Below are 23977 nucleotides of genomic sequence, written 5' to 3'. Positions count from 1 at the left end.
GGCTCGGTCGAGTTGTTGGGAAGGTTCTGTTGTTTGGCGTGTTCTTTTAGCAAGTGGGTCGATGGTGAGAGCTTTCGGAAAAAGAAACGTTGGGGTGCGGTTCGTGATGGGAAAACCTCCGATGTGTGTTGGCGCTGTGGCTGGCGGAAATTGATGCACAACTGATGCAACAACAAAACCGCTGCCAATAGATCTTTAACAGATTAAGTGCCGCCTTATGAAGCCCCTGATTGGGCGGTAGAACGGTTCTGGGAAATTGATGTAACTGAAATGATCGATGAGGAGAGCGATTGTAAAACAGAGAGAACGTGTATGATGAAAAAGCAATCAATCAAACCCCAACAGGATGCGATCACCGCAGGGTAAATGAATTGTAGAACGTTTCGCCATCACTGAGATCTCGTATCTTTAAGGTTGTTCGAGAGGACACACGAGAGTGTGTTTTACCTTCCTTCGTTGGGCTGTCAGTCAGCGGAACAGAGAGCTTAATCAACCCCCATCAGAGGGATTAAACAGAATGTAAACTTTGTTAAAATTTAGCACGCAGTGGAGCGCGAAACTTTGTGAGGAAAATTGCGACCCACCGAGGGAGGGGCCTTGTACGGTGGCACAAAAGGCTTTTTGAAGCAGACCTTTAACGGTAGTTTTTACGGCGACCGTGTCCTTCGGGCGGGTGCGTTAATTTTTGGACGAATGATTCGTAAATGCGTTCCATTTTTTTCACGAATCATTTCCAATTCATTTTAAACAAACCTTGCGGAGGTTTTTCCTTCCCTTTTGGGGCTATATTGAATCGAATGAATGGCTTTAAATTAGGAAGCGCTCCTAGCTGGCGCCGACGAGCACGCGCGGAAGTGATCGACCTCACCTGTGATCGGTGATTAAAATTATTGTGTCAGACGCGCGAGACAAGCGATAATTTGATGTTCGTGCTCCTTCACGCGGAGGTAACGAAGCTTGACTGCTACTAAGTCATGATTAAAGTTACAAGAAGGATGCAAACGACGTACAAGCGGTCGGTGGCAGCGAGAAGATCACCGTGTGCTTGTGATGATCGTGGATCGAGCTTTTCATATATTTTGTGGAGGGAAGTTGTGATCGTAGCGAATCAACACTGCGCATCGTGTAGGTTTTTTTTTTGCGCTGACTGTGCCTTTTGCGCATCCAACCAAACGATCCATTTTGTTCCGAATGAGAAAATGATTAATTACTCCTTATTCCCCGCGTCCCTGCCGTGCGTAGTCAAATCACTCGGCAGATTAGTTTACAGTTAGAGCGAAGGAAAACTTCTTTCAGCCGGCGCTGTTAGTGTCGAAGTTTGGCCTTCCGCTTGGGGCAGTGATTCGTATCACTGTGTTGTTGAGACGATTGGGGTGTGTTGTGATTGGGAAGTCTATTTGTGGCCTGGCCATAGTTTAAGGCTGCCTCGGGAAGGCTAAGGCGCTGGAAATCAATCGCGCTTTGTTCCGTTTTTCTTTTGAATATTAATCTTTTTTCTAAACCTAAGCGAGATGCTTTTGATTGATGTGTTTTTGGGTGTATGTTTGTAAACTATTCGATGACTTCGGCTGTGTGGAGAATGATGATAAGCCATATTTTAATATGCCCGCTGGGGTGATATCTTAAATGGACATGAATAGCTTTTTCTGGGGTTCTCTGTGGGGTCTCCTGTCATTCGTTCCGGAACCTTTCGTTTAATTGTATCGTTTTCTATGCCTTATCTCCCACAGTAACCAAGCGATTGCCGATTACCTTTCAAGCAATGGATATACAGATGCCCTGGAGGCCTTCCGGAAGGAGGCGGACATGCCGAATGAGATTGAGCGCAAGTACGGCGGTCTGCTGGAGAAAAAGTGGACCTCCGTGATCCGGCTGCAGAAGAAGGTAATGGAGCTGGAAGCGAAGCTGTCCGAGGCAGAGAAAGAGGTGATCGAGGGCGCCCCAACCAAGGCGAAGCGCACACCGAGCGACTGGATTCCACGGCCGCCGGAAAAGTTCGCCCTGGCAGGTCACCGGGCCACGGTCACGCGGGTTGTTTTCCATCCCGTCTTCAGCATGATGGTATCCGCCTCGGAAGATGCTACGATCAAGGTGTGGGATTTCGAGACAGGCGAATACGAGCGCACGCTTAAGGGCCACACCGATTCGGTACAGGATCTGGCGTTCGATTCACAAGGGAAGCTGCTCGGTAAGGACAAGAGCCACGATACGATAGACAGGTTGAAGCTGAAGCGTATCTTCCTTTTCGTTTCATTGCAGCATCCTGCAGTTCAGATTTGTCCATCAAACTGTGGGATTTCCAGCAGACGTACGAGTGCGTCAAGACAATGCACGGACACGACCACAACGTGTCGTCGGTTTCGTTCGTACCGGCGGGCGATTTTCTGCTCTCTGCGTCCCGTGACAAAACGATCAAGATGTGGGAGGTGGCCACCGGGTATTGCGTGAAGACTTTCACCGGCCACCGGGAGTGGGTGCGCATGGTGCGGGTAAACGTGGATGGATCGTTGATGGCTTCCTGCTCAAACGACCACTCGGTGCGGGTTTGGCAAACGAACTCCAAGGAGTGTAAGGTACGTGGAAACAACCTCAGAGTGTCCTAACGACATCGTGAGTTTTATTCATCTTATGCGTGTTCTTTGCAGGCTGAACTACGAGAGCACGAAAATACGGTAGAATGCATCGCCTGGGCACCGGAATCGGCAGCAGCGGCTATAAATGAGGCAGCCGGAGCAGACAACAAGAAGGGTGCACATCAAGGTCCTTTCCTGGCGTCGGGATCACGAGACAAAACGATCAGGGTATGTTCTATTTTCCTGTTGGTGGCCAGCCAGAGAATGGACGTTGTTTATCTATGCTTTTATCAATTTTCCTCATGCAGATTTGGGATGTCAGCTCCGGATTGTGCCTGTTTACGCTGGCCGGCCACGACAACTGGGTGCGTGGTATCGTGTTCCATCCCGGTGGCAAGTACATGATTTCCGCTAGCGACGACAAAACGCTACGCATCTGGGATCTTCGCAACAAACGTTGCATGAAGACGCTTTACGCGCACTCCCATTTCTGTACATCGTTGGGTAGGTTGAAGGACAGTCAAAGTATCCTTTCGATGCTCATGCTGCTCTCTTACCATTTGCAGATATGCATAAATCCCATCCTTACGTCATATCCGGCAGCGTGGACACGACGGTTAAAGTATGGGAGTGCCGCTAAGTCAACCCTGCAACGCCACCACCCACCAACCAACCCCCGATGTTGGCAGCTTGTTTGGGTCCGGTCGAATCATTGGCGCTTTATTATCTTTTTTTAATTACGTTCGCTCTTCGACAAAGCAAAGCAAATTCTCAACAAACAACACATGAACGCGGATGGGAAGATGAAGCCCCCGAACCAGACGTACACACGCCACGTCATTGTCATCCTCAACGGATCCCTTCACAGGGGAATGAATGCATGCTGGTGGAAAGTAGATATCTTTCCTGGGTGGGTTTGGCCATTTTTGATTGTCTCCGAGGTTTTATTCTCCGTGATTAGCCCTCTAACACGCGTGGAAGCTGGTTGGCCAACGTGACGACAAAAGCGGAAGGCGAAAGAGAGAAATAGTGTTTTAGTTCAATGTTAGCATATTTGTTCGGTTCGGGTTAGTCACGTCGATGCAATGAAATGATCGTCGACGGGAGGTTCAACATAGGCCTTTGCCGGTTGCAGATTTTCTTCTTCGCATTGAATGAAAAAAGAACAAAAAACACACAACTTCTTTCTCGGTCTGTTCATTAGTATTCAAAGTGAAACAGAACTAAACATAATGCAAAATCAAATGAAACTCACCTAGCGATACACGACACCGCAGCAGAAGGTAACAAAACACAAGTAATTACAATATAATTATTAGAGCAAATTATACATAACTAGTATGTCAGACATTTGATAGTTGAGGCAGAATTGCAGGCACACAACGTGGCGAAGAAGAGGCTGTTAGAAACTTGTCCCCCCTCCTCCGTCAACCAATCGAAACCGATGGATGGCTCGGGGGGGTCAATGTGTGATTTCTTGCACTCCTCGCTGTAGGGTATTGCAACACACATTCAGGAAACGATTGATTGGCCGGGAAAGGATAAACTGCGCCACCCGTGGTGGAGACGCACGCAGCGAGCAGCAATTGGAAAAGAAAATATTATGATTAACAATATTGGTATTAATTCACGCTATAGTTGTGAAAGTTTCACAAAATCAAATTCGATCGAACATGGCGTCGTGGGAGGAACGAGGAAGCAGCGCAAGCAGGAAAAGCGTATTGTGTGGGAGAAGGAAACGGATGCGTGATAAACGATTCGACGATGTTGTAATGCGCAGCAGCACGCTAAGTCAAACTGAAACAGTGCCACCCCGCAACACACCCGCCAGAACCGTGCAAAACGTTTACTCTTCCGTCTGCGAGCTGAACCCGACCGCGCACCCGCGAGCTTTCTCGTTGATTCTTCTCTGTCTGCCCTGGACGTGGGTTACGCTGGCATGTTTCGTACGTTGCGTTACAATTGGAACTGTTCGCAAAGCTATAGGGAGACGACTTCCGTTTTCCATTGGCCAGGCAACGTTTGGGCGTTGCTTCAGCGATGCCAAAATCCTTTCCCATCAAAGCTGTCGTAATTGTGTACCAAAATTCTCTCTGAAATACTTTCCTTGTCGCTTCTGCTTCACATGCACACCGATCGTAATGTACATATTCAAATATTGCCTTGCAATGTGCAGACCTTTGCGATTGCTTATGTCAAGAAAAATGTTAGTGCAAGCCTATTTCTAAATTTCCCGCTTATAAACATGTCTTCTCGGCTGAGAGATAGAAAGACCATCGTTACAATACGAAACCAAACGTGTAGTGCGTGTTTCATTTCGCTTCGGTTTGGCTTACTTTTTTCTTTCGTTTGATAGTGTTCTGTTATCAAACCATCCGAATTGAGCGAGGCATTTGTAGAAGTGCATGGACCCGAAGTGTAACTCGAAGTCCTAATATCCTTCCGCTCTTGAACGCGTTGAAGAACTGTCCGAGCCTGTAAGATTGGCTTTGTTTTGTCGAAAGCTGTTTGTACATAGTGCGAATAGTAGCGTTTGATAAGATTGTTTTTAGAACGAGCTGAATGTAAAATGCTCAAGTCCTTTAGATTTAAATGCTGGCGAGAGAGGGCTGCCCTTTACGTTTGTCATACCGTGATAGAGAGCGCACTCTGGGCTTAGGCTTGGGAGCTGCGCAAATGGGCCTGTACACAGCCACACAGGTGCACTCGAATGCACACCCTCACACACATCCACAGAGACAGTCCATATTGTATATATTGTTATAGCACACGCATAACGAAAAACTGCACAGCATTCCGGGCCTGAAATGGCATCGTCACTATGCGTGTTGTTGATGCCATTTTGAGGCCCGGTAGAATAGTCGTACTCTGGTGCTCGATAGAACGATTTTTGGCACACCCCTGGAGCAAGAAGAGACAGCAAGCAGTGTGTGGCGTGTTGGTGGATGCGAAAAAGCGAAGAAAAACGCGGTTGTCCTGGTCACCGCCGAAGATGGGAAGACCCTACAGGTCAAGGATCCTCGTCGGCGCGCAGGACGGATGCGGTGCGGAAATGTGCGAGAGTGTGTGTCTTGTTTCATACTATTTAAATTATTAAACTACTTCTAATGCCCTCTACATTATACACCTACACCCTTCCGCTCCCCTGGCGCGGAAAGTAACATCGTACGGAATGTGGTTCGGAACGTGGGGAAGAAATAGGGAAAGGAGCTGCAAACAAAACATAATTACATCCGCTAATATTACTATTATTATGATTATCTACTATAATTGCTACGAACATGGCTACCGTTGCGAATTACTTCTTGGAGCAACGAGCAACAATATAATGTAAAATGCGATTAAGATCAGCCCCGAGAATGCCCGTGGATAGGGCGACGGCATTGATGCCTTCTACAAAACGCTCAACAAAGCGGCATTAGAGCAGAAAATGAGAGCAATGCATGGGAAGCGGAATGTAAAATGTCCCTGTGCTGGATTAAAAAGCAAGTGAGAACATAGTTTCTTCGGACATCTGAGTTAGAGCCTGGTGAGAAGTTTGAGTGAAAATGAATGTGTTCCATCATCAAAGAAAAAACGGAAGTATGCATGAAAGTAGCAGAGAATTCGTCGATGCCAGGTTGACTGATCTTCACATGTGAGTGCTTGGCGACCTGGCGAGATTTGGTTTTATTTCCGTAATGGTAAATAAAATTGAAATCCGCAAACACGAATGGTAAGGACAAGGCGATGCAAGTAGATTTCTGGTTTAAAGAAGAAGGACACGCGCTCGGGGAAAGAAAGGGCTACAGTTCTGAAATATTCATAACGATGATATATAAAAAAACCTATGCGTAAACGAAACGGGATTATAATTTGAAGAAACAAAAATATATATACATATGAAACACACTGACAGTGAACACGAGAAGAGAGTGCAAATATATTTAAAGTTTTAGTACGTTTTCCTCCTTTTTTGTTATTGGGTAGCGTTTTAAAGCATCGCCAAGAAGGTGGGAAAGTTAATTAAGAGAAGCTTCGCGCGATCGAGCTATAAGTTTGGATTTGTTCTGCATGTAGAAAGTATTTTATTTTCGCTGAACTTTATATTGCAATTATTTTGTTACGGCAGCGAAGCATCGTAGATTGTAGTGGAATAAATAAACGAGCCCGTATAATTATCAAAGGATAATCTCGATTATCGTGGCGCAAGCTCGATAACCTGATGGAAGCATCTCTACTTATCGCTTCTTTATATATTGGTACCAGCAATACAGCAAATCCTTCAAGGAAATATTAAGCAATGGAGGAGGAGTCTTAATTTTGTTTCTCGGAGTTGTTTCAGAGAAATTATAACATATTGTTTATCCACCTTTTTATTTCACATTTAGCTACTGTTCTGTGTTTTTTGATTCTTCATTCTTATCCTCAGTCTGTTGGTTTTTGATCTCTTCAGTTTCTCTTTCAATTTTAGCCTCTTTCTGAGCCAAAGGATTGGAATTATCGACAGGAGACGATGGCTTTTCGATAACTTTCTCAGTATTCGCATTTGAAGTTAGTTCTTCAGTGGTCTTATCCGGATCGGTAACTTTTTCTCCCTGAGACTCTGTGTTACCCTCTTCATCACTTCCATCGGAGGAAGAAGAAGGTCCATCACTCTCGCCTTTGTTCAACTTTGGCTTTTTTCCTTGGTTTGCCTTCTGCTTGGCTTTCTTCTTCTGACGCTTGGCTCGTTTTTTCGCCGTGCGCTCCTCGGCAGTTTGTCGATTTTGCTCCAATTTATCCTGAAACGCTTCGTCCAAATGCTCGGCGTGACTCTTCTCCTGGATTTGTTTCTGACGGGCGTATTCTTTCCGTCGGAGGTGACGATACACGTGGAATTCTCCCGAGCCTGCGCCGGCACTGGAACCCATCACATTTCGTACGAACGTTGGAATTGCATTAGAAAAGTCGCGATTTCTGCTGGGTGCCGGTATGACGACTGGTTTATCCTAAACGAAAATAATGTAGGCAAAAGAAGCCACACAGAATCAGTTGCGTATTTGTTTCTGGCAATAAACCATTCTTTCTTACAGGATTCTTCATAAGCTTCTCCAGTTTCGCTCGCTGTATATCTGCAGCATTTCGCACGACAAACTTTTTCTTTTCGACCTCTTTATCCTTAGGCGGCTTGACTTCGTTCCGTATCTCCATGTTGTGTAATAAACACTCGAAATTCCAAAACAGCCACACTTTTCGTATGAAACGACTGCAGAAAATCGCGTTGTTTACGTTCGTGTTGTTTACTTTGCTTCAAACAGAATAAACAATATCGGTGTTTTGACAGTTTACCAGAGGGAAAAGAAACGGTTTTTGATTTTTTTCGTAGAAATTAATAGAACAACTTTGAGACCTAATGCTGTGCATAAGTGGATGCAAACGCGTAGTACTTGTAAGGTAATTGATGGTAAAACAAAACGGCGGTGTAAAAACGTGATATTTCTGCTTATTTAACTGTCAGAATCTGACTCAAACTGACGGCAACGGAAGAGAGTGCTGCTGCACCTGTGAACCGCAGCACATTGCCCATGCCGTGACAGCTGACAGTTCGGTCGATTTTCCGTGCGCGCGTGTGTGTGCTTGTGCCTTGATCCGAACGGAACGACGGATTTTCGTCGGAAAAAGCCGGATTTGTTCCGTTGGTGAAAAGTTCAGGACTGTCCACTGTCGTCGGTTTACCCAGAGAAGCAAAGTGATTTTCTTTCGTGTACCTGTGCAACCTGCTGGAAAGGTTAAGTGCCGCCGAAACGTGTGCCGAGGCTGCAAAGGGAAGTGCGAATTTGACCGTAGCGAACGGGTAGTTCCAGGCAAGGGCTGTGTACGGTAGTGTGGCGATGGCTCTGGAAACGGAAAATGTGCAAGCGACCGATGGAGCCTCGGAAGTAGTGTCCGGTACGGATGGAAACACCTCGTCCTCGCTGGTGGGCGGCGACAGTAGCGGTAAAAAGAAAGGTTAGCTTTTTTGCGGTTACAGCAGAGCATGCTGCCCTTTTCATCGGACGTTACGAGCGAAAAGGATTTTTTTGCGTTTCCTCGTGCATAGTTTAATCTATCGGACCTTCCAATGTGAAAAAGTATCCTTATCGGAGGCACCGGTAGGATCAGGACAAATGTATGGTAAACACCGCGTGGGGGAAGAAAAACCTGCGCTCCTACCGTAGTCATATAATCAGTTACGTAATTACGGTTTCGTTTGACGGGTGGTGAGAACGGCTCACACGGCCGGTCTGCCGCGCTCGTTGCACATCTCGCCTCTCTGACATTCAGTTCAAGGGGGGGTCTTTTACCATGTGCTGGAAGAAGATGCTCTCAGCGGGACAATTTTCCCAGTTGCTCAGAAAAAGGATACCGATGTTCATCCGACCACACAGGGTTTGGCGGATTGCATCGTTATGCATTCCACTGCCCTAAGCAACGCATCGATTGATGAGAAGGCATGTTAATAGAACAAGTTTATCAACGTTGGTTTAACAAACAACGTCTTGAGGGGAACGGGAGTGGTTTAAAATCTCACATGTTCTTTCGAGGCGCACTCTCTCAGAGCGGAAGCATTGCGAAACACATAGCATACTATGTTGTACATAAAAATGAGAGGCTGTAAGACAGAACAAACAAAACATAACCGCGTGAGACCTTTCGATTATGAAATTATTTTATTAAGGCTCACATGGTGAAATACCATTTCTCCTTGAAAGAGCAGAATTTTTCAGCCTTTAGATGGTTCTATACATTTTAGAACGCATCTATCCAATGTATCCTGGCCGACTGTCATTCCATAAAATGATGCAATATTAGCTTGTGCTGTCCTAATCGCGATTCTGAACACCGGCTCATATGAAACGTGTGGATCAACCCGCTTATCTGTGGCGTTGTTCCGTGGTTGTGTGGTCGATCGTGGAAGGAAGGAGTGCTTGCTATAGCAAACATTGCATGCATTGCGTAGGGAGGAAGAAGAAGGAGCATGTTGATCGGCATCTGTAACCATGTGACTGCATTCGCTCTCGCTAGCTTTTATTTATTACCACACGCATGATGATCCACTGCGGAGTGATATGAGTTTGTACATTAATTTACATGCAGGGAAATCTTCATGCCCATTCGAGTATCCTTTTGGAACGATATCGTGGTCGAACTTTCTATGGCAACTTCCATCATTTTTCATAGCAGCTCTTATACGCACGATAGATCATATATTATAACCATGAGTGTAGGGAAAGATCTCTTAAAGTATTCACACAGAAGCAGATAAGATAAAGAGAAAGATATGTACGAGACCTGCCTAGGTTAGACCTGCCAAGAATAGCTCAACGCACATGCATATGAGCCAGCGCTGCGGTCTTTACGATAAGGGTGCTCTTGTGGGATGGGCTGATTTGGTTAGAACTGGACGAAAACACCACAAATTATCTTTTAGTTTTCTAAGACAGTTCTCGCTGTTCGGGGCACGCCATTCGGGTTTTTTTAAGAATCAGCGTGTTTCCTACTGAAAGATGGATCACAGTTTGCGATGAAACCAATGCTTTATGCTAGCGAGAGAGACCCATTTCTTATCTTTCACTGATGGAAGCCTCACCGAGTACAAAGTGCGTGCAGTGGCGAGAGACGTTCGAGGAAGAACTACGAAAATTGACAATCATCATGAGGAGATGGCCGCGTGTGTGGTAACAGCCTTAACTAGGCCAGCCGCCGAACCGTAAACACACATCGCTCACTATCGTTCAAGCTCAGCCGGGGGTTGCTGGACGTCGGCCACTTGGACTACCCCGGAAAAGGTTCCTCAAGTGGGGGACTGCGTCGGGAGTGAAGCACCCATTCGTATCAGCTCAGATGATAGTTTGCTCCACGTACCGATTGATTGCGAATCGGCGCTTCGCGATCCCCCTTTGACAGGCGACCAATCTCAATCGTAAAGCAAAACGAGCGAGAACGCCCATGCGCTTTTTATTTGAGCTTGGCAACACACATCAGTTGCTTAAACCGCAGCCTGTATGAGCCAAGAACATCCGTAGGATGCACTTGAACGTTGGTTTCATTTGCATTTGAAATTGTGGCCACCGTCTCACGGGAAGCGAATGTCTCGTGAACGACGGAGCGTTCTTTGACATTTTCTGTTTGCTTTACAGGTTGTGAAGAAAAATAAAATAACATAGCTTTGGCTGGAAATGACGGTAGCTAATGGAGGGATGCATCTTCAAACACATTACCTGGCCCGGGGTGTCCAGTGGGACAGGGAATTGAGATAATGGAAAAAGCACCCTGGAAGAAATGGTTGACCAACACGCAAGTGCAGCGACCGCATCGAAACCAGACGTCGTTCTAAAGGAGCTTTCCTCAAAGACCCTAATTAACACCCTTTTCTTTACCCTGCTGCAGGACAGGAAGCGAAGGTTCAGTCACACTTGTCAAGCAGTTTATGTGTGCGTGTGTGGTTAAAAATGCAAGCAAAAATCTGTTTGCAATAATGCACGCTTTTTATGTTGTGGAGAATTATTCCAATGTTAATGAAGGGGATGCATCAGTGCATCTTCGTACAGTGGCGTTCAAAATTCTCTCTGCACCAAATGCGCGCCCCGCATAGCACGTGATTTTTTCAATATCCTTTTCGTTGCGGTTCGACAACACTCCCGATCTCCGTAAGCCCTTATTGGTAAAATCTATTTTGAGTGTGCAGTGAGCCACGAGGTATTGCTAAGGTAATCTTTCCAATAGCATGCCGTCACTCGGAGCAATCGGAGAGGAAGCAATAGAGCGCGGCACATGTCCCAGAATAGCCGGAGAGATGGATATGTACAAAAATAAACAGCGCCACCCATCTTTGGTCGCAATCCGTCGCCGGGTTTGGGGCTTTTAAGTGCATAAGGGCCGCTGTCTGGCGGGAATGATTTAAATGTACGAACCATCACGTGGCAGCGGTATTCCCGCGTGCATTTTGGGTACAGTTAGCGCCAGACAAGGTTTCGAGCATCTTTTTCGTTTAGCACCTTGTTTGTGGGGCGATCGTGAATGAGCAAAGCGAAGTAGTTCATATTGTAGAGATAATGTTTTATATCACGAGGTATTTTTTTCTACCTTTAAGAAACATGTTTACTTCTAGCATAATATGGCTACGATTGTTGTTAGACCAACTGTAGTGGGTTTCGTGAATGCCAAACAAAAACCATCCCGATAAAACTCTTTAAACATCCATCATCATCTTGCAGAATAAAGGCATCGTTTTGTTCCGCTGCTCATTAGGCGTACAGATAATTAATGAGAAGCTTGGCCACATCATCCGCACCAAACCGACCCATAGGAATAAGAATTCTCGCCAAAGTTCAAGGTCTTTTCGTCTCACATGAGCCACCGTGCCGCCGTATCCTTTGATTCGCTGACCAACAAACAAAATCGCGCGTTTACAAAGCAGCGGTATTTAATGATGCCACATCTCGCCCAAGCAGCGTTGGGTCCTTTTGCTGAGAGAACGAACGAACTGGCGTTGCTATTTTTGTATAACATTCACACCGAAAGAGAAGTTTGTCTCGTTACATTTTGTGCTGAGAATGCGATCGTTCCGCGTATCTTGAAGCATCGTTTTACGTAATGTTTTCTTTTTTCTCTTTGGCCAATGTTTTCGAGTTTGCATAAAGGAGATGTGGAACTGAAGTTGAATTTGTTCATGAATGTGACGTCAGGAGAAGCGAATGAAGAGTACCAGTAGATGTTACGAGAGTGTCACATGATCTAGTGACGATAGTACTGGCGTGAAGTTGTTTAGGATCGTTTCCGATTGCGTCTCTGTACTCCAGGCGTTGGGCTATATCAATTTCCTAAACCACTGACATCAAATTACCGCACTAGCTCTCATTAACCGTGCGTTTTATTTTCTAGGATTTGCAAAGAACAAAAAACAGAATGGGAAATCCAAGACGCTTCCAACCGCAGAGGAAGGAGGAAACGCCGCGATCGGTAACGGTCACGTGGAAAATGGACTGAATGGGCATCTCAGCTCGGAAGAATCGGAAACGGTACCGACCGCCACCAACGGTGAATCGGAGGACAAAAATGGTGGCGTTGCCGGTGGTGGAAGCAAAAATGAATCGTCCTTAAACAGCGAGGACGACGTGATGAAGCTGATGCAAGAAACGGGCTTCACAGTGCAGATCCTTTCGCCTGGTGTGGAACCGCTCTCAATCCAGGTGTCAAGCATGGAGCTAGTGCAGGAGATCCATCAGCTGCTGATGGATCGTGAGGACACATGCCATCGGACGTGCTTTTCGTTGCAGCTTGATAGTCGCACGCTGGATAACTTTGCTGAGTTGAAGAACATTGAAGGGCTGCAGGAAGGCTCGGTGATTCGAGTGGTTGAGGAACCGTACACAATGCGTGAGGCGCGCATTCACGTTCGCCACGTGCGTGATTTACTGAAGTCGATGGATCCGGCCGATGCGTACAACGGCGTGGACTGCAGTTCGCTCACCTTCCTACATACGATCACGTTGGGTGACATTATGGAGAAGAAGAAAACGCGCCAGGAAAGTGTCGATTGCACGCCACCTGACTTCATAATGCCCGGAGCGAAGGAACGACCTCTGTTGCCGCTGCAACCCGGCACTGGACGAAAAGGTACGCCCCAGCCGCTGAAGGTGTTGACGACGTCCGCGTGGAATCCTCCTCCCGGTCCTCGTAAGCTACACGGGGACCTGATGTATTTGTACGTGGTCACGATGGAGGACAAGAGGCTGCACATTTCCGCCTGTTCGCGCGGTTTCTACGTTAACCAGTCAACGGACGACACGTTCAACCCACAGCCGGCCAACCCGAGTTATCTCTCGCATTCGCTGATCGATCTGCTGTCGCAAATCTCGGCCACGTTCCGGCGCTGCTTCACGCAGATGCAAAAGAAACGCACCCAGCGGCATCCGTTCGAGCGTGTTGCGACGCCGTATCAGGTGTACACGTGGTCGGCACCAGCCCTGGAGCATACAATCGATGCAATTCGTGCGGAGGACACGTTTTCGTCCAAGCTCGGTTACGAAGAGCACATCCCGGGACAGACGCGCGATTGGAATGAAGAACTGCAGACGACTCGGGAGTTGCCGAGAGCCACCCTGCCCGAACGGTTGTTGCGGGAGCGAGCCATCTTCAAGGTGCACAGCGATTTCGTGACGGCGGCCACACGAGGCGCCATGGCTGTGATCGACGGCAACGTAATGCCGATCAACCCGGGCGAGGACGCCAAAACGCAGATGTTCATCTGGAACAATATTTTCTTCTCGCTCGGGTTTGATGTCCGGGACCACTATAAGGAGCTGGGAGGGGATGCGGCTGCCTTCGTGGCACCACGCAACGATCTGCACGGTGTGCGCGTTTATAGCGCCGTGGATGTGGAGGGCCTCTACACGCTCGGTACGGTTGTGATCGATTACCGTGGGTACCGCGTCACGGCACAGTCCATTATCCCGGGCATCCTGGAGCGGGAACAGGACCAATCCGTTGTGTACGGGTCGATCGATTTCGGCAAGACGGTGCTGTCGCACCCGAAGTATCTCGAGCTGCTGAATGCTGCCGGGAAGCACCTTAAGATCCTGCCTCATAGCGTGTACAACGATAAACAGGAAGCGGTCGAGCTGTGCTCGTCAGTCGAATGCAAAGGTATCATCGGCAACGACGGGCGACACTACATTCTTGACCTACTGCGTACGTTCCCGCCGGACGTTAACTTCCTCGTGCTGCCAGCGGAGGAGGAAGCGGTCAGCAAGGATAGCCAAGCGATGGGCTTCCCGGTCGAGCACCGGCATAAGCTGTGCTGTCTGCGTCAGGAACTGCTCGAGGCGTTTGCGGAGAATCGCTATGTGATGTTCATGAAGCACGCGGCCGTGCAGCTACAGCAGTGTGTGAAGAAGAAGCAGGAACAAAAGGCAGCCGCGGCGATGATGAAAACATCCACGGAGGATACGAAATCCTCACCCGCCATTGAAGGTGTCGCGGAGGAAGAAAAGACGGATGCCAAGGATGTCAAGGATGTCAAAGCAGATGCCAAGGAAGTGGCACGTTCCATCCCAAAGGCGGATAATGCAGCGGAAACGAAGAAGCTAGTCGAGTCGCTTATTTCAATCGATCAGAAGAACGAAAGCAAGGAAGTAGTAAAGCGAGCCTGCGAAGCGGTTGGTTCGCTGAAGGAGTACGAGTTCGACATTCGCTTCAATCCGGACGTGTACTCTCCGGGCATTCGGCACGTGGACGATGAGTCGGCAGGTGCGTGTTCGTTGCGCCGTCAGAAGCAGCTCGTGAAGGATGCGGCCGAGTTCCTGCTGAAGCACCAGATTCCGACTTTCGTGCATGAGTGTCTGGATCATTCATCGGCCCCAATGGACGGTGTGACGTTGACCGAGCTGCTGCACAACCGTGGCATCAACGTTCGTTACTTGGGCAAGGTGGTGGAACATTTGGCGAAGATCAAGCAACTGGAATACCTGCACGCAATCGCCGTGTCGGAGCTGATCGTTCGTGCTGCGAAGCACATTTTTACCGCCTACTTGCAGCACACGGACGTGATGAGCATGGCGGCGGCTATCAGCCACTTTTTGAATTGCTTCCTAACTGTTTCCACCGGAGGTTACACGCCTGTTGGCAATGGGGAAGGTAGTGAAACTGACGGTCAGCTGACGGATGAGTTCGGACCAAAATCGTCTTCTTCTGGAGGTAAAAAGCAAAGCAAACAGAGCAAACGTGGTGGTAAGGGTGGTTCCGGTCGTAAGGCCACTTTTACTGCTCCGTTGACCGATAACAACGAGTGGCAATCGTTGACTTCGAAGGCGCTATGGGTGCAGATTCGGCAGGAACTAAAATCGTACTGGGACTTTGAATTGGTGGTGGAACCTTCAAAGGAAGGTAAGCCAGCAGCACCTGTCGAATCGATCGAACCGCTCATCGTGGCGTTCAAGCTACAGAAGATCAGTTTGCTGCGGGCGTTCTGCTTGAAGACCGGCGTGCAGATTTTGCTGCAGGAGTACGCGTTTGATCAGCGAAACCGGCCAGCGTTCTCCGACGCGGACATCGTAAACGTGTTCCCGGTAGTGAAGCACATCAACCCACGTGCCTCGGACGCGTACAACTTCTACACAACCGGACAGACGAAGATCCAGCACGGCTACCTACAAGAGGGTTACGGGTTGATCAGTGAGGCGCTCAACCTCCTCAACAACGTGTACGGAGCAATGCACCCGGAAAATGCTCAGTGTTTGCGTATGCTCGCTCGCCTTAGTTACATTATGGGAGATCCCCAAGAAGCCCTTGCCATCCAGCAGCGTGCCGTGTTGATGAGCGAACGTGTGAATGGCATCGACCATCCGTACACCATTTCAGAATATGTGAGTTTTCTAAGGGAAGCTGGTTATTGCAGTTAGACACAGGAGTTGATGAGCTCTCATTTTCAGGCTCACCTTGCATTGTACTGTTTTGCAAATAGTCAAATTAGCACCGCCCTAAAGCTGTTGTACCGCGCCCGGTATTTGGCCACGATCGTGTGCGGTGAGAATCATCCCGACATCGCGTTGATGGACGTAAGTATCCGTTGTATCTTTGTTGTGCTTTGGAAAATTGAATTTCGATGTGGATTATAAATTGATTATGATTTTATGTATGTATTTTACTTCGCAGAGCAACATCAGCCTGATCCTTCACGCGGTCGGTGAGTACGAGCTGTCACTGCGTTTCCTCGAGCATGCGCTTGCATTGAACATTCGGTACTACGGAGAAAAGTCCTTAAAGGTAGCTGTCAGCTATCATCTGGTGGCGCGAACGCAAAGCTGCATGGGCGACTTCCGTTCTGCGTTGGTCAACGAGAAGGAGACGTATGCAATTTACAAGCAGCAGGTAAACTATACCTTCAAGCATTCCATTACTCTGTGTTATAAGGTATGTAATAAATTTATTTATCGTTTCTAATTTCTCCAGCTCGGCGAAACGCACGAAAAGACACAGGAATCATCCGAATGCCTTCGCCATCTGACACAACAAGCGGTCGTATTACAAAAGAAGATGAACTACGCCAACGGCAAGTTGCTCAGCACCGGTCTTCCGCCGATCCACATTCAACCACCTTCGATGGGTTCGGTATTAGATATGCTGAATGCGATCAATGGTATCATATTTGTACAAATTAGGTGAGTAAACGAATGGCATTCGTTGGACAAACAACTGGCACTACATGGAATAACATTGTAAATCATGGTGTGGCCATTTACGGATTCATTTTGCAGTTCCAAAGAAATTGCCAATTTCAAGAACGAAATCGAAAAACGCCAGAAAGAAACCGGCCAAAGCCAGGGACAACAATCGTCCACGACGATGCCAGTGCAAGCAAATCAGGAGGAAGTCGATCGTATGTTGATGGAAACGATGCAGAAAACGGCCGCTGGTATTCCGTTCGAGGAACAGGATGACGAGAAGAAACCCCTTGGCGTAGAGCAATTAGAGACGGCAAAACCCATAGAGGCGCTGTCGAGCTGAAAACATCAAGGCTCGATGGCGCTAGCTGCAGTTGCGATATGCCTTGGGTCCTGAATTAAAGCGAAGTTCGTTGTTTTTTTATATAATTTTCAGAAATGTGAAAACACCACTAACGTGTGACACATACAATCACATACGCACAGTCACACACATACACAATTTGCGTCAATTGCCCAAGGGATATGAATATTGTGTTAGTTTATAGTTTGATATAAAATCTTACCATAGCTTGAGTTCGGCCTCGTAACGCTTCCTATGCCCGTGAAGTGTTTCATCTACCAGCGTGTATCAAATGCTGTGCCTTTTTTCGTAGCTCTAGTATCTTCGAATAGGAAATCAACAGTTAAATCCCATTTCCTTCATATTTTTTGTTTTTGGTTATAGTTGTAGCACAATTAGTGTAGTGTAGTGTTCCCTTTACATTAGTTGGTGTGCCACATTACGACAGTGGACCGATGGCACCGTCAATCGTAGTATTGACAAGTAATTCAATTTTTTGCTCTTTACTTAGAATATAGGTATCGATCAACGTTGGTTAAGTTTGTTTGTTTTCCCTGCATGCAGCATGCAGCTAAGACTTCGACAGTTTTGTACGTTAATCACAAATGGTGCATGTAAATTCATGGTGGAAGCCTGAAGTAAAGTGCTGGAATAATGAGCCATAGGGTAGCCGAGGATAAGAATAAATTTTGTTCTGGTAGTAGGTGCGTCAAAGAGCCGAAATGCAAAACTAAAAATCAAATGAATTAATTAGCCATTTAATTAGTACCTCATACTTCAGTTCCTTTAAAACACACCCTGCATATATCCTAGTGCACTTGCGTACGGCATGCTAAGGCAAGGATATGCAGTTAAAATCAGTGCAATGAACATCGCCTGCGCAGCAAACGATGAGGATATAACACTCAAGCGAATCTGAACGAAAATAAATCAAGAGATATTTCTGTGTATTGGAAGAAACACTAAGGATAAGCCCGCCAATAGTCTTTAAGCAAAGTAAGAGCTTTCCACATACACACACACTACACCCCACGCCAAGCAAAATTGTGTTCCACACTAGTCAGCGTTGCCTCCGATCATAAAATAACTCTCAACCAAAGTAGCTTACACTTACTGGGCACCGTCGAACATACACGCATAAAGCGCGCTTTTGCATTAGCCACTGGTTTGGTTTTGGTCGTTTTCGTTTGAAAGCGCGCACGGTTGCAATAGAAGTAGTTCCATTTGTCTACTAGTATCGCATACACTCTGGATTCGAATCTGGTGTACGGTCCATACTGAGAAGTGGCAGCTAGGAGAACACCGCAAATGCATCACTTTAGAAATAGATCCTAAATAAATTACTACTAGTCTCGCTCGCAGATAGTCACAAAATCATCCTGCTCGTCACACCCTTGAAGGATCGTGTAGTTGATCTTCGATATGCAACAAACGGGACTAATTGTGACGGTTCTGTGACAGGTGAAATCAGAACTGTTGTACTTCGCACGTGGTTGCTTGCCACGTGGGTGTGAAATTTAGCTAGGCTTTCATAACGTAGTAGTGCCACAATCAAATGTAACCACAATTTATTGCTGCTGGGAGGTGCCGATTACGTGGTGCTACGCCCTGTCGGATAAATCAATCATTAATTAGCATAGCAGCGAATATCAACCTGCGATCGACGGACCGTTTGTTTCGATGACGCACGTGTTGGTGGATCAGATTCTTAAGCATCGTTAAGGAAAAAGACAATAGGTGCAAAGTGACACGAGCATATACAATTATACAAAAGGTGCGTTTGCCAGAATGTGCCGAAATGTGAAGCAATCTCGCCTGATCACCGTGCGGTACTATCGCTAATATGCTGCCAAACGAGAGTGCGCGGAAGAAATTCCATAACAGAAGGGAAGCGGTAGCTTACGATTGAGCTAATTGCTCTGTTTCGACCCTTAAACGGAACCCGTGAGAACAATAATCACCGAGATCGAACCGAGATCTACCACTTGCTGCTGCAGGCAGAGCACACGGGAGAAGGATATCAAAGCAGATGGGCGCTGCTGTAATTTTAACAAGAATGCGAGAGTGAACTAACGCAGAACAGTGAATGGATGGAGGAAGATCGAACAAACACAAACAATAAAATTATCAACGTAGAGTTCCAAAACGCAACTTTTTGATAGAATTTTTTAAATAAATTTAATTATTAGATATTTTTAAATTGCTGAAGCTTATGTTGTGTAGTCTGCTATGGATGGGTCTACACGTGTGTAAAAGAGCATGCATACATAAACCTATGGAGATTGTACCGTCGCAGGGAGTGTAGGATACTACCAAATACTAATAGGTAATCGCTAAGGTACTAAAGAATGAGGCATCGTGTGTTCGCAGGACTGCGTATAACACCTTAGCGTGGCAAATGCAGCAGCAATGTAACAGCATTTTGACAGCATAGTTTGACAATCACGGCGTCCTGGTGAAAAGGTAAACAAAGTTGCAAACGAGAAAGAACGGAGTTAAATTGTGGATTTCGTTTGTTTCTCAACAGATTGTATTTGGCCAATGTTGGTTGGTAGTTGTTGTTTTGTGTCGTCGACAGGGAAAACGACGAAATGCCGGTCGATATAAACCGACTGACGGACGGCTGGCTGGAGCTGGAGAGTGATCCCGGTTTGTTTACGCTCCTGCTGGAGGATTTTGGAGTGAAAGGCGTGCAGGTCGAGGAGATCTACGATTTGCAGAAGAACCTCGAGGGCCAGGTGTACGGGTTCATCTTTCTGTTCCGTTGGATCGAAGAGCGTCGCGCTAGGCGCAAGATTGTGGAAACCACAGACATCTACGTGAAGGACGAGGATGCAGTGAACAACATTTTCTTCGCCCAGCAGGTGGTTCCCAACAGCTGCGCTACACACGCACTGCTGTCAGTGCTATTGAACTGTTCCGACATTGATCTCGGCACCACACTCAGCCGGCTAAAGGTACACACGAAGGGCATGAGTCCGGAGAACAAGGGCTGGGCGATTGGGAACACCCCGGAGCTGGCATGCGCTCACAATTCGCACGCTATGCCACAGGCCCGCAGACGGATGGATCGAAATTCCGGCGTAAGCACAGGCCGCTTCACTGGAGAAGCATTTCACTTCGTGTCGTTTGTCCCTATCGAAGGCCGATTGTTCGAGCTGGACGGATTGAAACCATTTCCGATGGATCATGGACCTTGGGGTGAGAAGGAGGCATGGACGGATAAGTTCCGTCGAGTTATGTCCGACCGATTGGGGATCACGACCGGTGAGCAGGACATCCGGTTCAATCTGATGGCTGTTGTGCCCGACCGACGCATTGCCATCACGCATAAGCTGAAGATGCTTCGCACGAATCAAACGATCGTGTCGGCCGCTTTGGAAAAGCTACTGAAATCGGAGAAGAAAGAATCATCGTCCTCGGTGGCAACTTCCAGCAGCACACGTGCGTTGGGAGCTGCCGTAAAGAAGGAACCAGAATCGACCCCTGTGAAGCTGTCGGACGAGTATTCAGAGCTGCTGGCGATGAAGGACGTAAAACATCACGATCAGTCGACTTCATCGTCTGTTTCGATGTCGAAGGAGCTGGAATCCTTCGTGTCGATGAATAGCTCATCGGAATCTGTAGAAATTGTCGGCGAAACGGAGATAAAACGGGAGCGTGATCCTTCCCCACCCTCGCCGCCCTCCTCGTTCATCGGCGCCGGTACGTTTTCACCGAAGGATCTTCTATCGTTGCTGAAGAACCTGGAGTCGGAGATAACGATCACCGAACAGCACCTGATCGACGAGAATGAAAAGCGCGATCGATTCAAGCTGGACGACTGTAGACGGACGCACAATTACGACGAGTTTATCTGTACGTTTCTATCCATGCTAGCGCATCAGGGTGTGCTGGCTGAGCTGGTCTCGCAGGATCTCATCGCTAACCGGAAGCCCAGCCTGGGTGGTATGCAAAACAGTGCCAGTAGGGCGATCTCAAGAAGTTACAAAAAAGCGACCGCCACCAACGGGACCTCTCCAAAGGCTCCAGGCTCCAAACGGCGTCGCGGACGAGCTAAGTGTCGCAAGAGGAAGTAAGGTCCTGGAATCGGTCGGGCGGACTAAGATTACTCATATCTGATCTTATTCTCTTTTTTACTGTTCTTTTGATACTCGTGTAACAATAAATTTAGTACGATACTCATTCGTAAAAAGAATTTGTATGGCATTTTTTTAACAAAATAAAAATGAGAGAAAATTGAGAAATTATTCAACGAATACGCTTTTGACGCTGGATCTTCTTTGAAATTGACATTTGTCACGTCAAAGTGAAAGTGCGCGGTTGTTTCGATCGGTTTGCGTTAGGGAAGAGAATTTTGCAATTTTTCGGCGTAAAAATACATTTATATCATATCTAATCGAAGTTAAAGTGCTTCACAAATAGCAGCAGCTGCAACAAGCTAGAGGGAATCAGCTGATAGAGCATGGTAAATCGATAAGAATCGGAAACGGATACGATTCACATTGCAAGAAGAAGAAGACACGTGAATTCTCTGCTCCCTTTGGGTGGTTTGTTGATATCGACGGGATTCTAATCGCGACCGTCCGCCAACGCCCGGCCAACAACGACACGTTCCTAAACCCCGGCAGATTCAGCACGCCATGGTAATGTTGCGATCGGTGCTCTCTTCCGCGCGCCGTGTGCCGTTGATTAAGTTCCGAAAGGGAGGCCCGTTCCTAGAGTCGGCCGGCCATACGACTAGTGGTACCAGTGGTTCCGCCGGCGCTGCTGCTGCTCCAGCGGTAAGTGCCCTGTGAATGATGTCCATGTGAGCCTTAGACGAGGATGCCACGTTTTCTTACGAAGAGTGTCACTGAGTAGTGCTTTATTGATTCAAAAATTTCCTTTGAAGAAAACTCGCACCTCTTCCGTCGATTACATAATTGTTTACAGTTCACCCGTTTCCATTGTAGCGTAAGAAGAATACTAATATTTCCGTTTTTTCTTCTTCTTTTTCCACTCCCACGGGGTGTCGTGGTATGCCAACATATGCGTTCCATTTTTAGCACGCCCGATCGGTGTCGTCCGGAGAAGCGATCGAAGAATGGCAGCTGCCACCTCGGTACCGCAGGAAACCGATCGATGACGTCGAGATGGAATGGATCAACCGTGGTGGACCGCCGGCTTAAGTCCCGCGACATCTCCATCATGTGTAATCTCTCCATCATCCCTACATTACAGCGAGTCGAGGCGGCGTTCCCTTCCCTAGTCACTAGAAAAATGTCGGCAATGCGAATAGATGCAGCAAAATCATTTAAGCGTGCTATTGAAATGTAAGAATTATTCCAAATCGGTTTGTTCACATCAGGAAATCGAAATTATTCACCCGGTTCTGAACTCATCGTGTGATTGAATGTTTTAGGAACGTAGCAGTTGTCTCTGGAACATCGTCGAGCGGGATCTCGTTTGCAGAATGTACATTAAATTGCGGCCACCACTCTTCCATCGGAGCAGGCGGCGGTGCATGCTCTCGGAACACAAGAAATCATCTAACGAAATCCAGAATGGTGCTAATAATAACGAAGGTAAACTAGTACGTTCCGCGTGCTTATTGTGTCTACATCCGATAGAGCTTTTGAGCTGCGGTAACGAATTTCTTAACGAAGATGATGCGACTCTGCGACTGTGGAAACCATCCCAAGATCGTACCGTTCATCGTGTTTGATTCTTTAAGCCTACTTTAAATGGACGGCTACGTGCCGTACCGTCAATTTTGACATCAATTTTAATCCATTAATACCACCGTGCGTATGTACGGGATGATTAAAACAACGGCTCGCTCTCGGTGCGGTTAATTAACGATAATATTCAATTATATTAACTATTCATTTAGCGTTGCCATTTTGACGGGGCTTTTGGACGTGCGTGACCGTACGAAGGCAATCCCTATTATCACTGTTTGCAGCATGCATCGACCCAGTTGGATAACCAGTCAAGTCCAATGTGGGTTGGATTCGAAGTGTCCACCGAAGATATGCAAGCACTGAACCACGTTTCTCAGGATCTTCACAAGGGATACAGCATGAGGACAGTGATAAAAAAGTCCTTCTGATCCTGTGTTGCAGTTCCTGGATTATGGCGACAAGCGATGCATGCGCTTGCTTGATCAAAGCAAGCCAATTGCTGTTAAATAGCTAGCAAAGCCCTGTTTTACCATGGTAGGAAAAAACAGATAGTAAACCGTTTTGTTCAAAAGGCTGTTCCGACCGTCAGAGGGCACCATCGATCGAGTGCCGCAAGGACATTGGTTATGAAAATGCTCCACTGGCATTCCTTTCGCAACTCGTGCCCCTGCCATATGCCGCTTGGCAGGACAAAACGTAAGCGTGTGATGAAGGCATTTTATTAAATTTTCCCCACCGACCTTTTGGAGGCATTTTCCGGTTCAGCCACTCCTCTCCGTGGGATGATAATAATATGTGTGCGCTTGTGCGTGCGTGCGATGATGCGCGCTTGCCGTTTGTCGAAACCGGGCACTCTGACCATGTTTTCGATAATGACTTTTTGGCTTCCAAATTATTCGTTCCACTCTTGTTCGTCTCGCTTTATTCCCCTCGTGCCGGTGTCCCTGCCGGGAGATAGTTTTAATACATTCGTTTAAATTTTATCGCTATTTATCGCGGTGCTCTGGTTAGTGTGGGAAATTTGCTGCAGAATTTCGCCAAAAAGCGTTTCCTAGTTTGATGACAGTGTGTCGGCGAGTAATAGAGGTTTCATCTCATTTATTCGAAGAGAATTCAGTGAGTTTGCTGTTATTGGATTTCGTGCTTAAGGGGGTTATTTTAAGTTCCATGGAATATTATGTGTGTTTCAGGGCGGTAGAAGAATCACTTTCTGACTAATACTGTTTGCTT

General features: G+C 47.1%; 5 protein-coding genes across 8 annotated transcripts in view; 4 read left to right on the top strand and 1 right to left on the bottom strand.

Annotated features, from left to right (window-relative positions):
• Nucleotides 1-6846, top strand: part of LOC128720685 (lissencephaly-1 homolog) — a 43409-nt gene extending 36563 nt beyond the window's left edge. For all 4 annotated transcript variants that reach the window (XM_053814371.1, XM_053814372.1, XM_053814373.1 and 1 more), the window contains 5 exons: nt 1731-2188; nt 2260-2573; nt 2646-2801; nt 2882-3077; nt 3140-6846. In XM_053814371.1, the coding sequence (XP_053670346.1) occupies nt 1731-2188; nt 2260-2573; nt 2646-2801; nt 2882-3077; nt 3140-3213 (1198 nt within the window). In that variant the 3' untranslated portion in view covers nt 3214-6846. The remainder of the gene's footprint in view (nt 1-1730; nt 2189-2259; nt 2574-2645; nt 2802-2881; nt 3078-3139) is intronic.
• A 97-nt stretch (nt 6847-6943) lies between these two features.
• Nucleotides 6944-7770, bottom strand: LOC128729550 (PRKR-interacting protein 1 homolog). Its single transcript, XM_053823069.1, has 2 exons — nt 7626-7770; nt 6944-7543 (listed from the first exon to the last, which is right to left on the bottom strand). The coding sequence occupies exons 1-2, from the start codon at nt 7743-7745 to the stop codon at nt 6944-6946; spliced, it is 720 nt and encodes a 239-aa protein (XP_053679044.1). The 5' UTR covers nt 7746-7770.
• A 4990-nt stretch (nt 7771-12760) lies between these two features.
• On the top strand, nt 12761-17403 carry LOC128721531 (clustered mitochondria protein homolog). The gene is made up of 5 exons (XM_053815293.1): nt 12761-15940; nt 16007-16132; nt 16230-16445; nt 16527-16735; nt 16832-17403. The coding sequence occupies exons 1-5, from the start codon at nt 12776-12778 to the stop codon at nt 17079-17081; spliced, it is 3966 nt and encodes a 1321-aa protein (XP_053671268.1). The 5' UTR covers nt 12761-12775; the 3' UTR covers nt 17082-17403.
• Nucleotides 17404-19672: 2269 nt separating this feature from the next.
• LOC128721532 (ubiquitin carboxyl-terminal hydrolase calypso) lies at nt 19673-21270 on the top strand. The gene has a single exon (XM_053815294.1). The coding sequence runs from the start codon at nt 19673-19675 to the stop codon at nt 21158-21160; it is 1488 nt and encodes a 495-aa protein (XP_053671269.1). The 3' UTR covers nt 21161-21270.
• Nucleotides 21271-21484: 214 nt separating this feature from the next.
• On the top strand, nt 21485-22644 carry LOC128731648 (alpha-ketoglutarate dehydrogenase component 4). The gene is made up of 4 exons (XM_053824780.1): nt 21485-21549; nt 21713-21865; nt 22130-22396; nt 22486-22644. Exons 1-3 carry the CDS (start codon nt 21547-21549, stop codon nt 22250-22252), a joined length of 279 nt encoding a protein of 92 aa, XP_053680755.1. The 5' UTR covers nt 21485-21546; the 3' UTR covers nt 22253-22396; nt 22486-22644.
• Nucleotides 22645-23977: the final 1333 nt, after the last annotated feature.

This window comes from Anopheles nili, chromosome 2 (assembly GCF_943737925.1).
Source record: "Anopheles nili chromosome 2, idAnoNiliSN_F5_01, whole genome shotgun sequence".
NCBI classification, from domain to species: domain Eukaryota; kingdom Metazoa; phylum Arthropoda; class Insecta; order Diptera; family Culicidae; genus Anopheles; species Anopheles nili.
Note: the sequence above shows the minus strand (reverse complement) of the source record. Positions and strands in the feature narration are given on the sequence as shown.

Bases quoted from the DNA above. Each gene is read 5' to 3' on its own strand.
- LOC128721532 (XM_053815294.1), top strand. From the start codon at position 19,673: ATGCCGGTCGATATAAACCGACTGACGGACGGCTGGCTGGAGCTGGAG.
- LOC128729550 (XM_053823069.1), bottom strand. From the start codon at position 7,745: ATGGAGATACGGAACGAAGTCAAGCCGCCTAAGGATAAAGAGGTCGAA. The intron at 7,544-7,625 runs GTAAGAAAGAAT...ATTTTCGTTTAG, and splicing joins AGAAGCTTATGAAGAATCCT to GATAAACCAGTCGTCATACC.
- LOC128731648 (XM_053824780.1), top strand. The intron at 21,866-22,129 runs GTAAGTGCCCTG...TTCCATTTTTAG, and splicing joins GCGCTGCTGCTGCTCCAGCG to CACGCCCGATCGGTGTCGTC.
- LOC128721531 (XM_053815293.1), top strand. From the start codon at position 12,776: ATGGAGCTAGTGCAGGAGATCCATCAGCTGCTGATGGATCGTGAGGAC. The intron at 15,941-16,006 runs GTGAGTTTTCTA...TCTCATTTTCAG, and splicing joins CGTACACCATTTCAGAATAT to GCTCACCTTGCATTGTACTG. The intron at 16,736-16,831 runs GTGAGTAAACGA...TTCATTTTGCAG, and splicing joins ATCATATTTGTACAAATTAG to TTCCAAAGAAATTGCCAATT.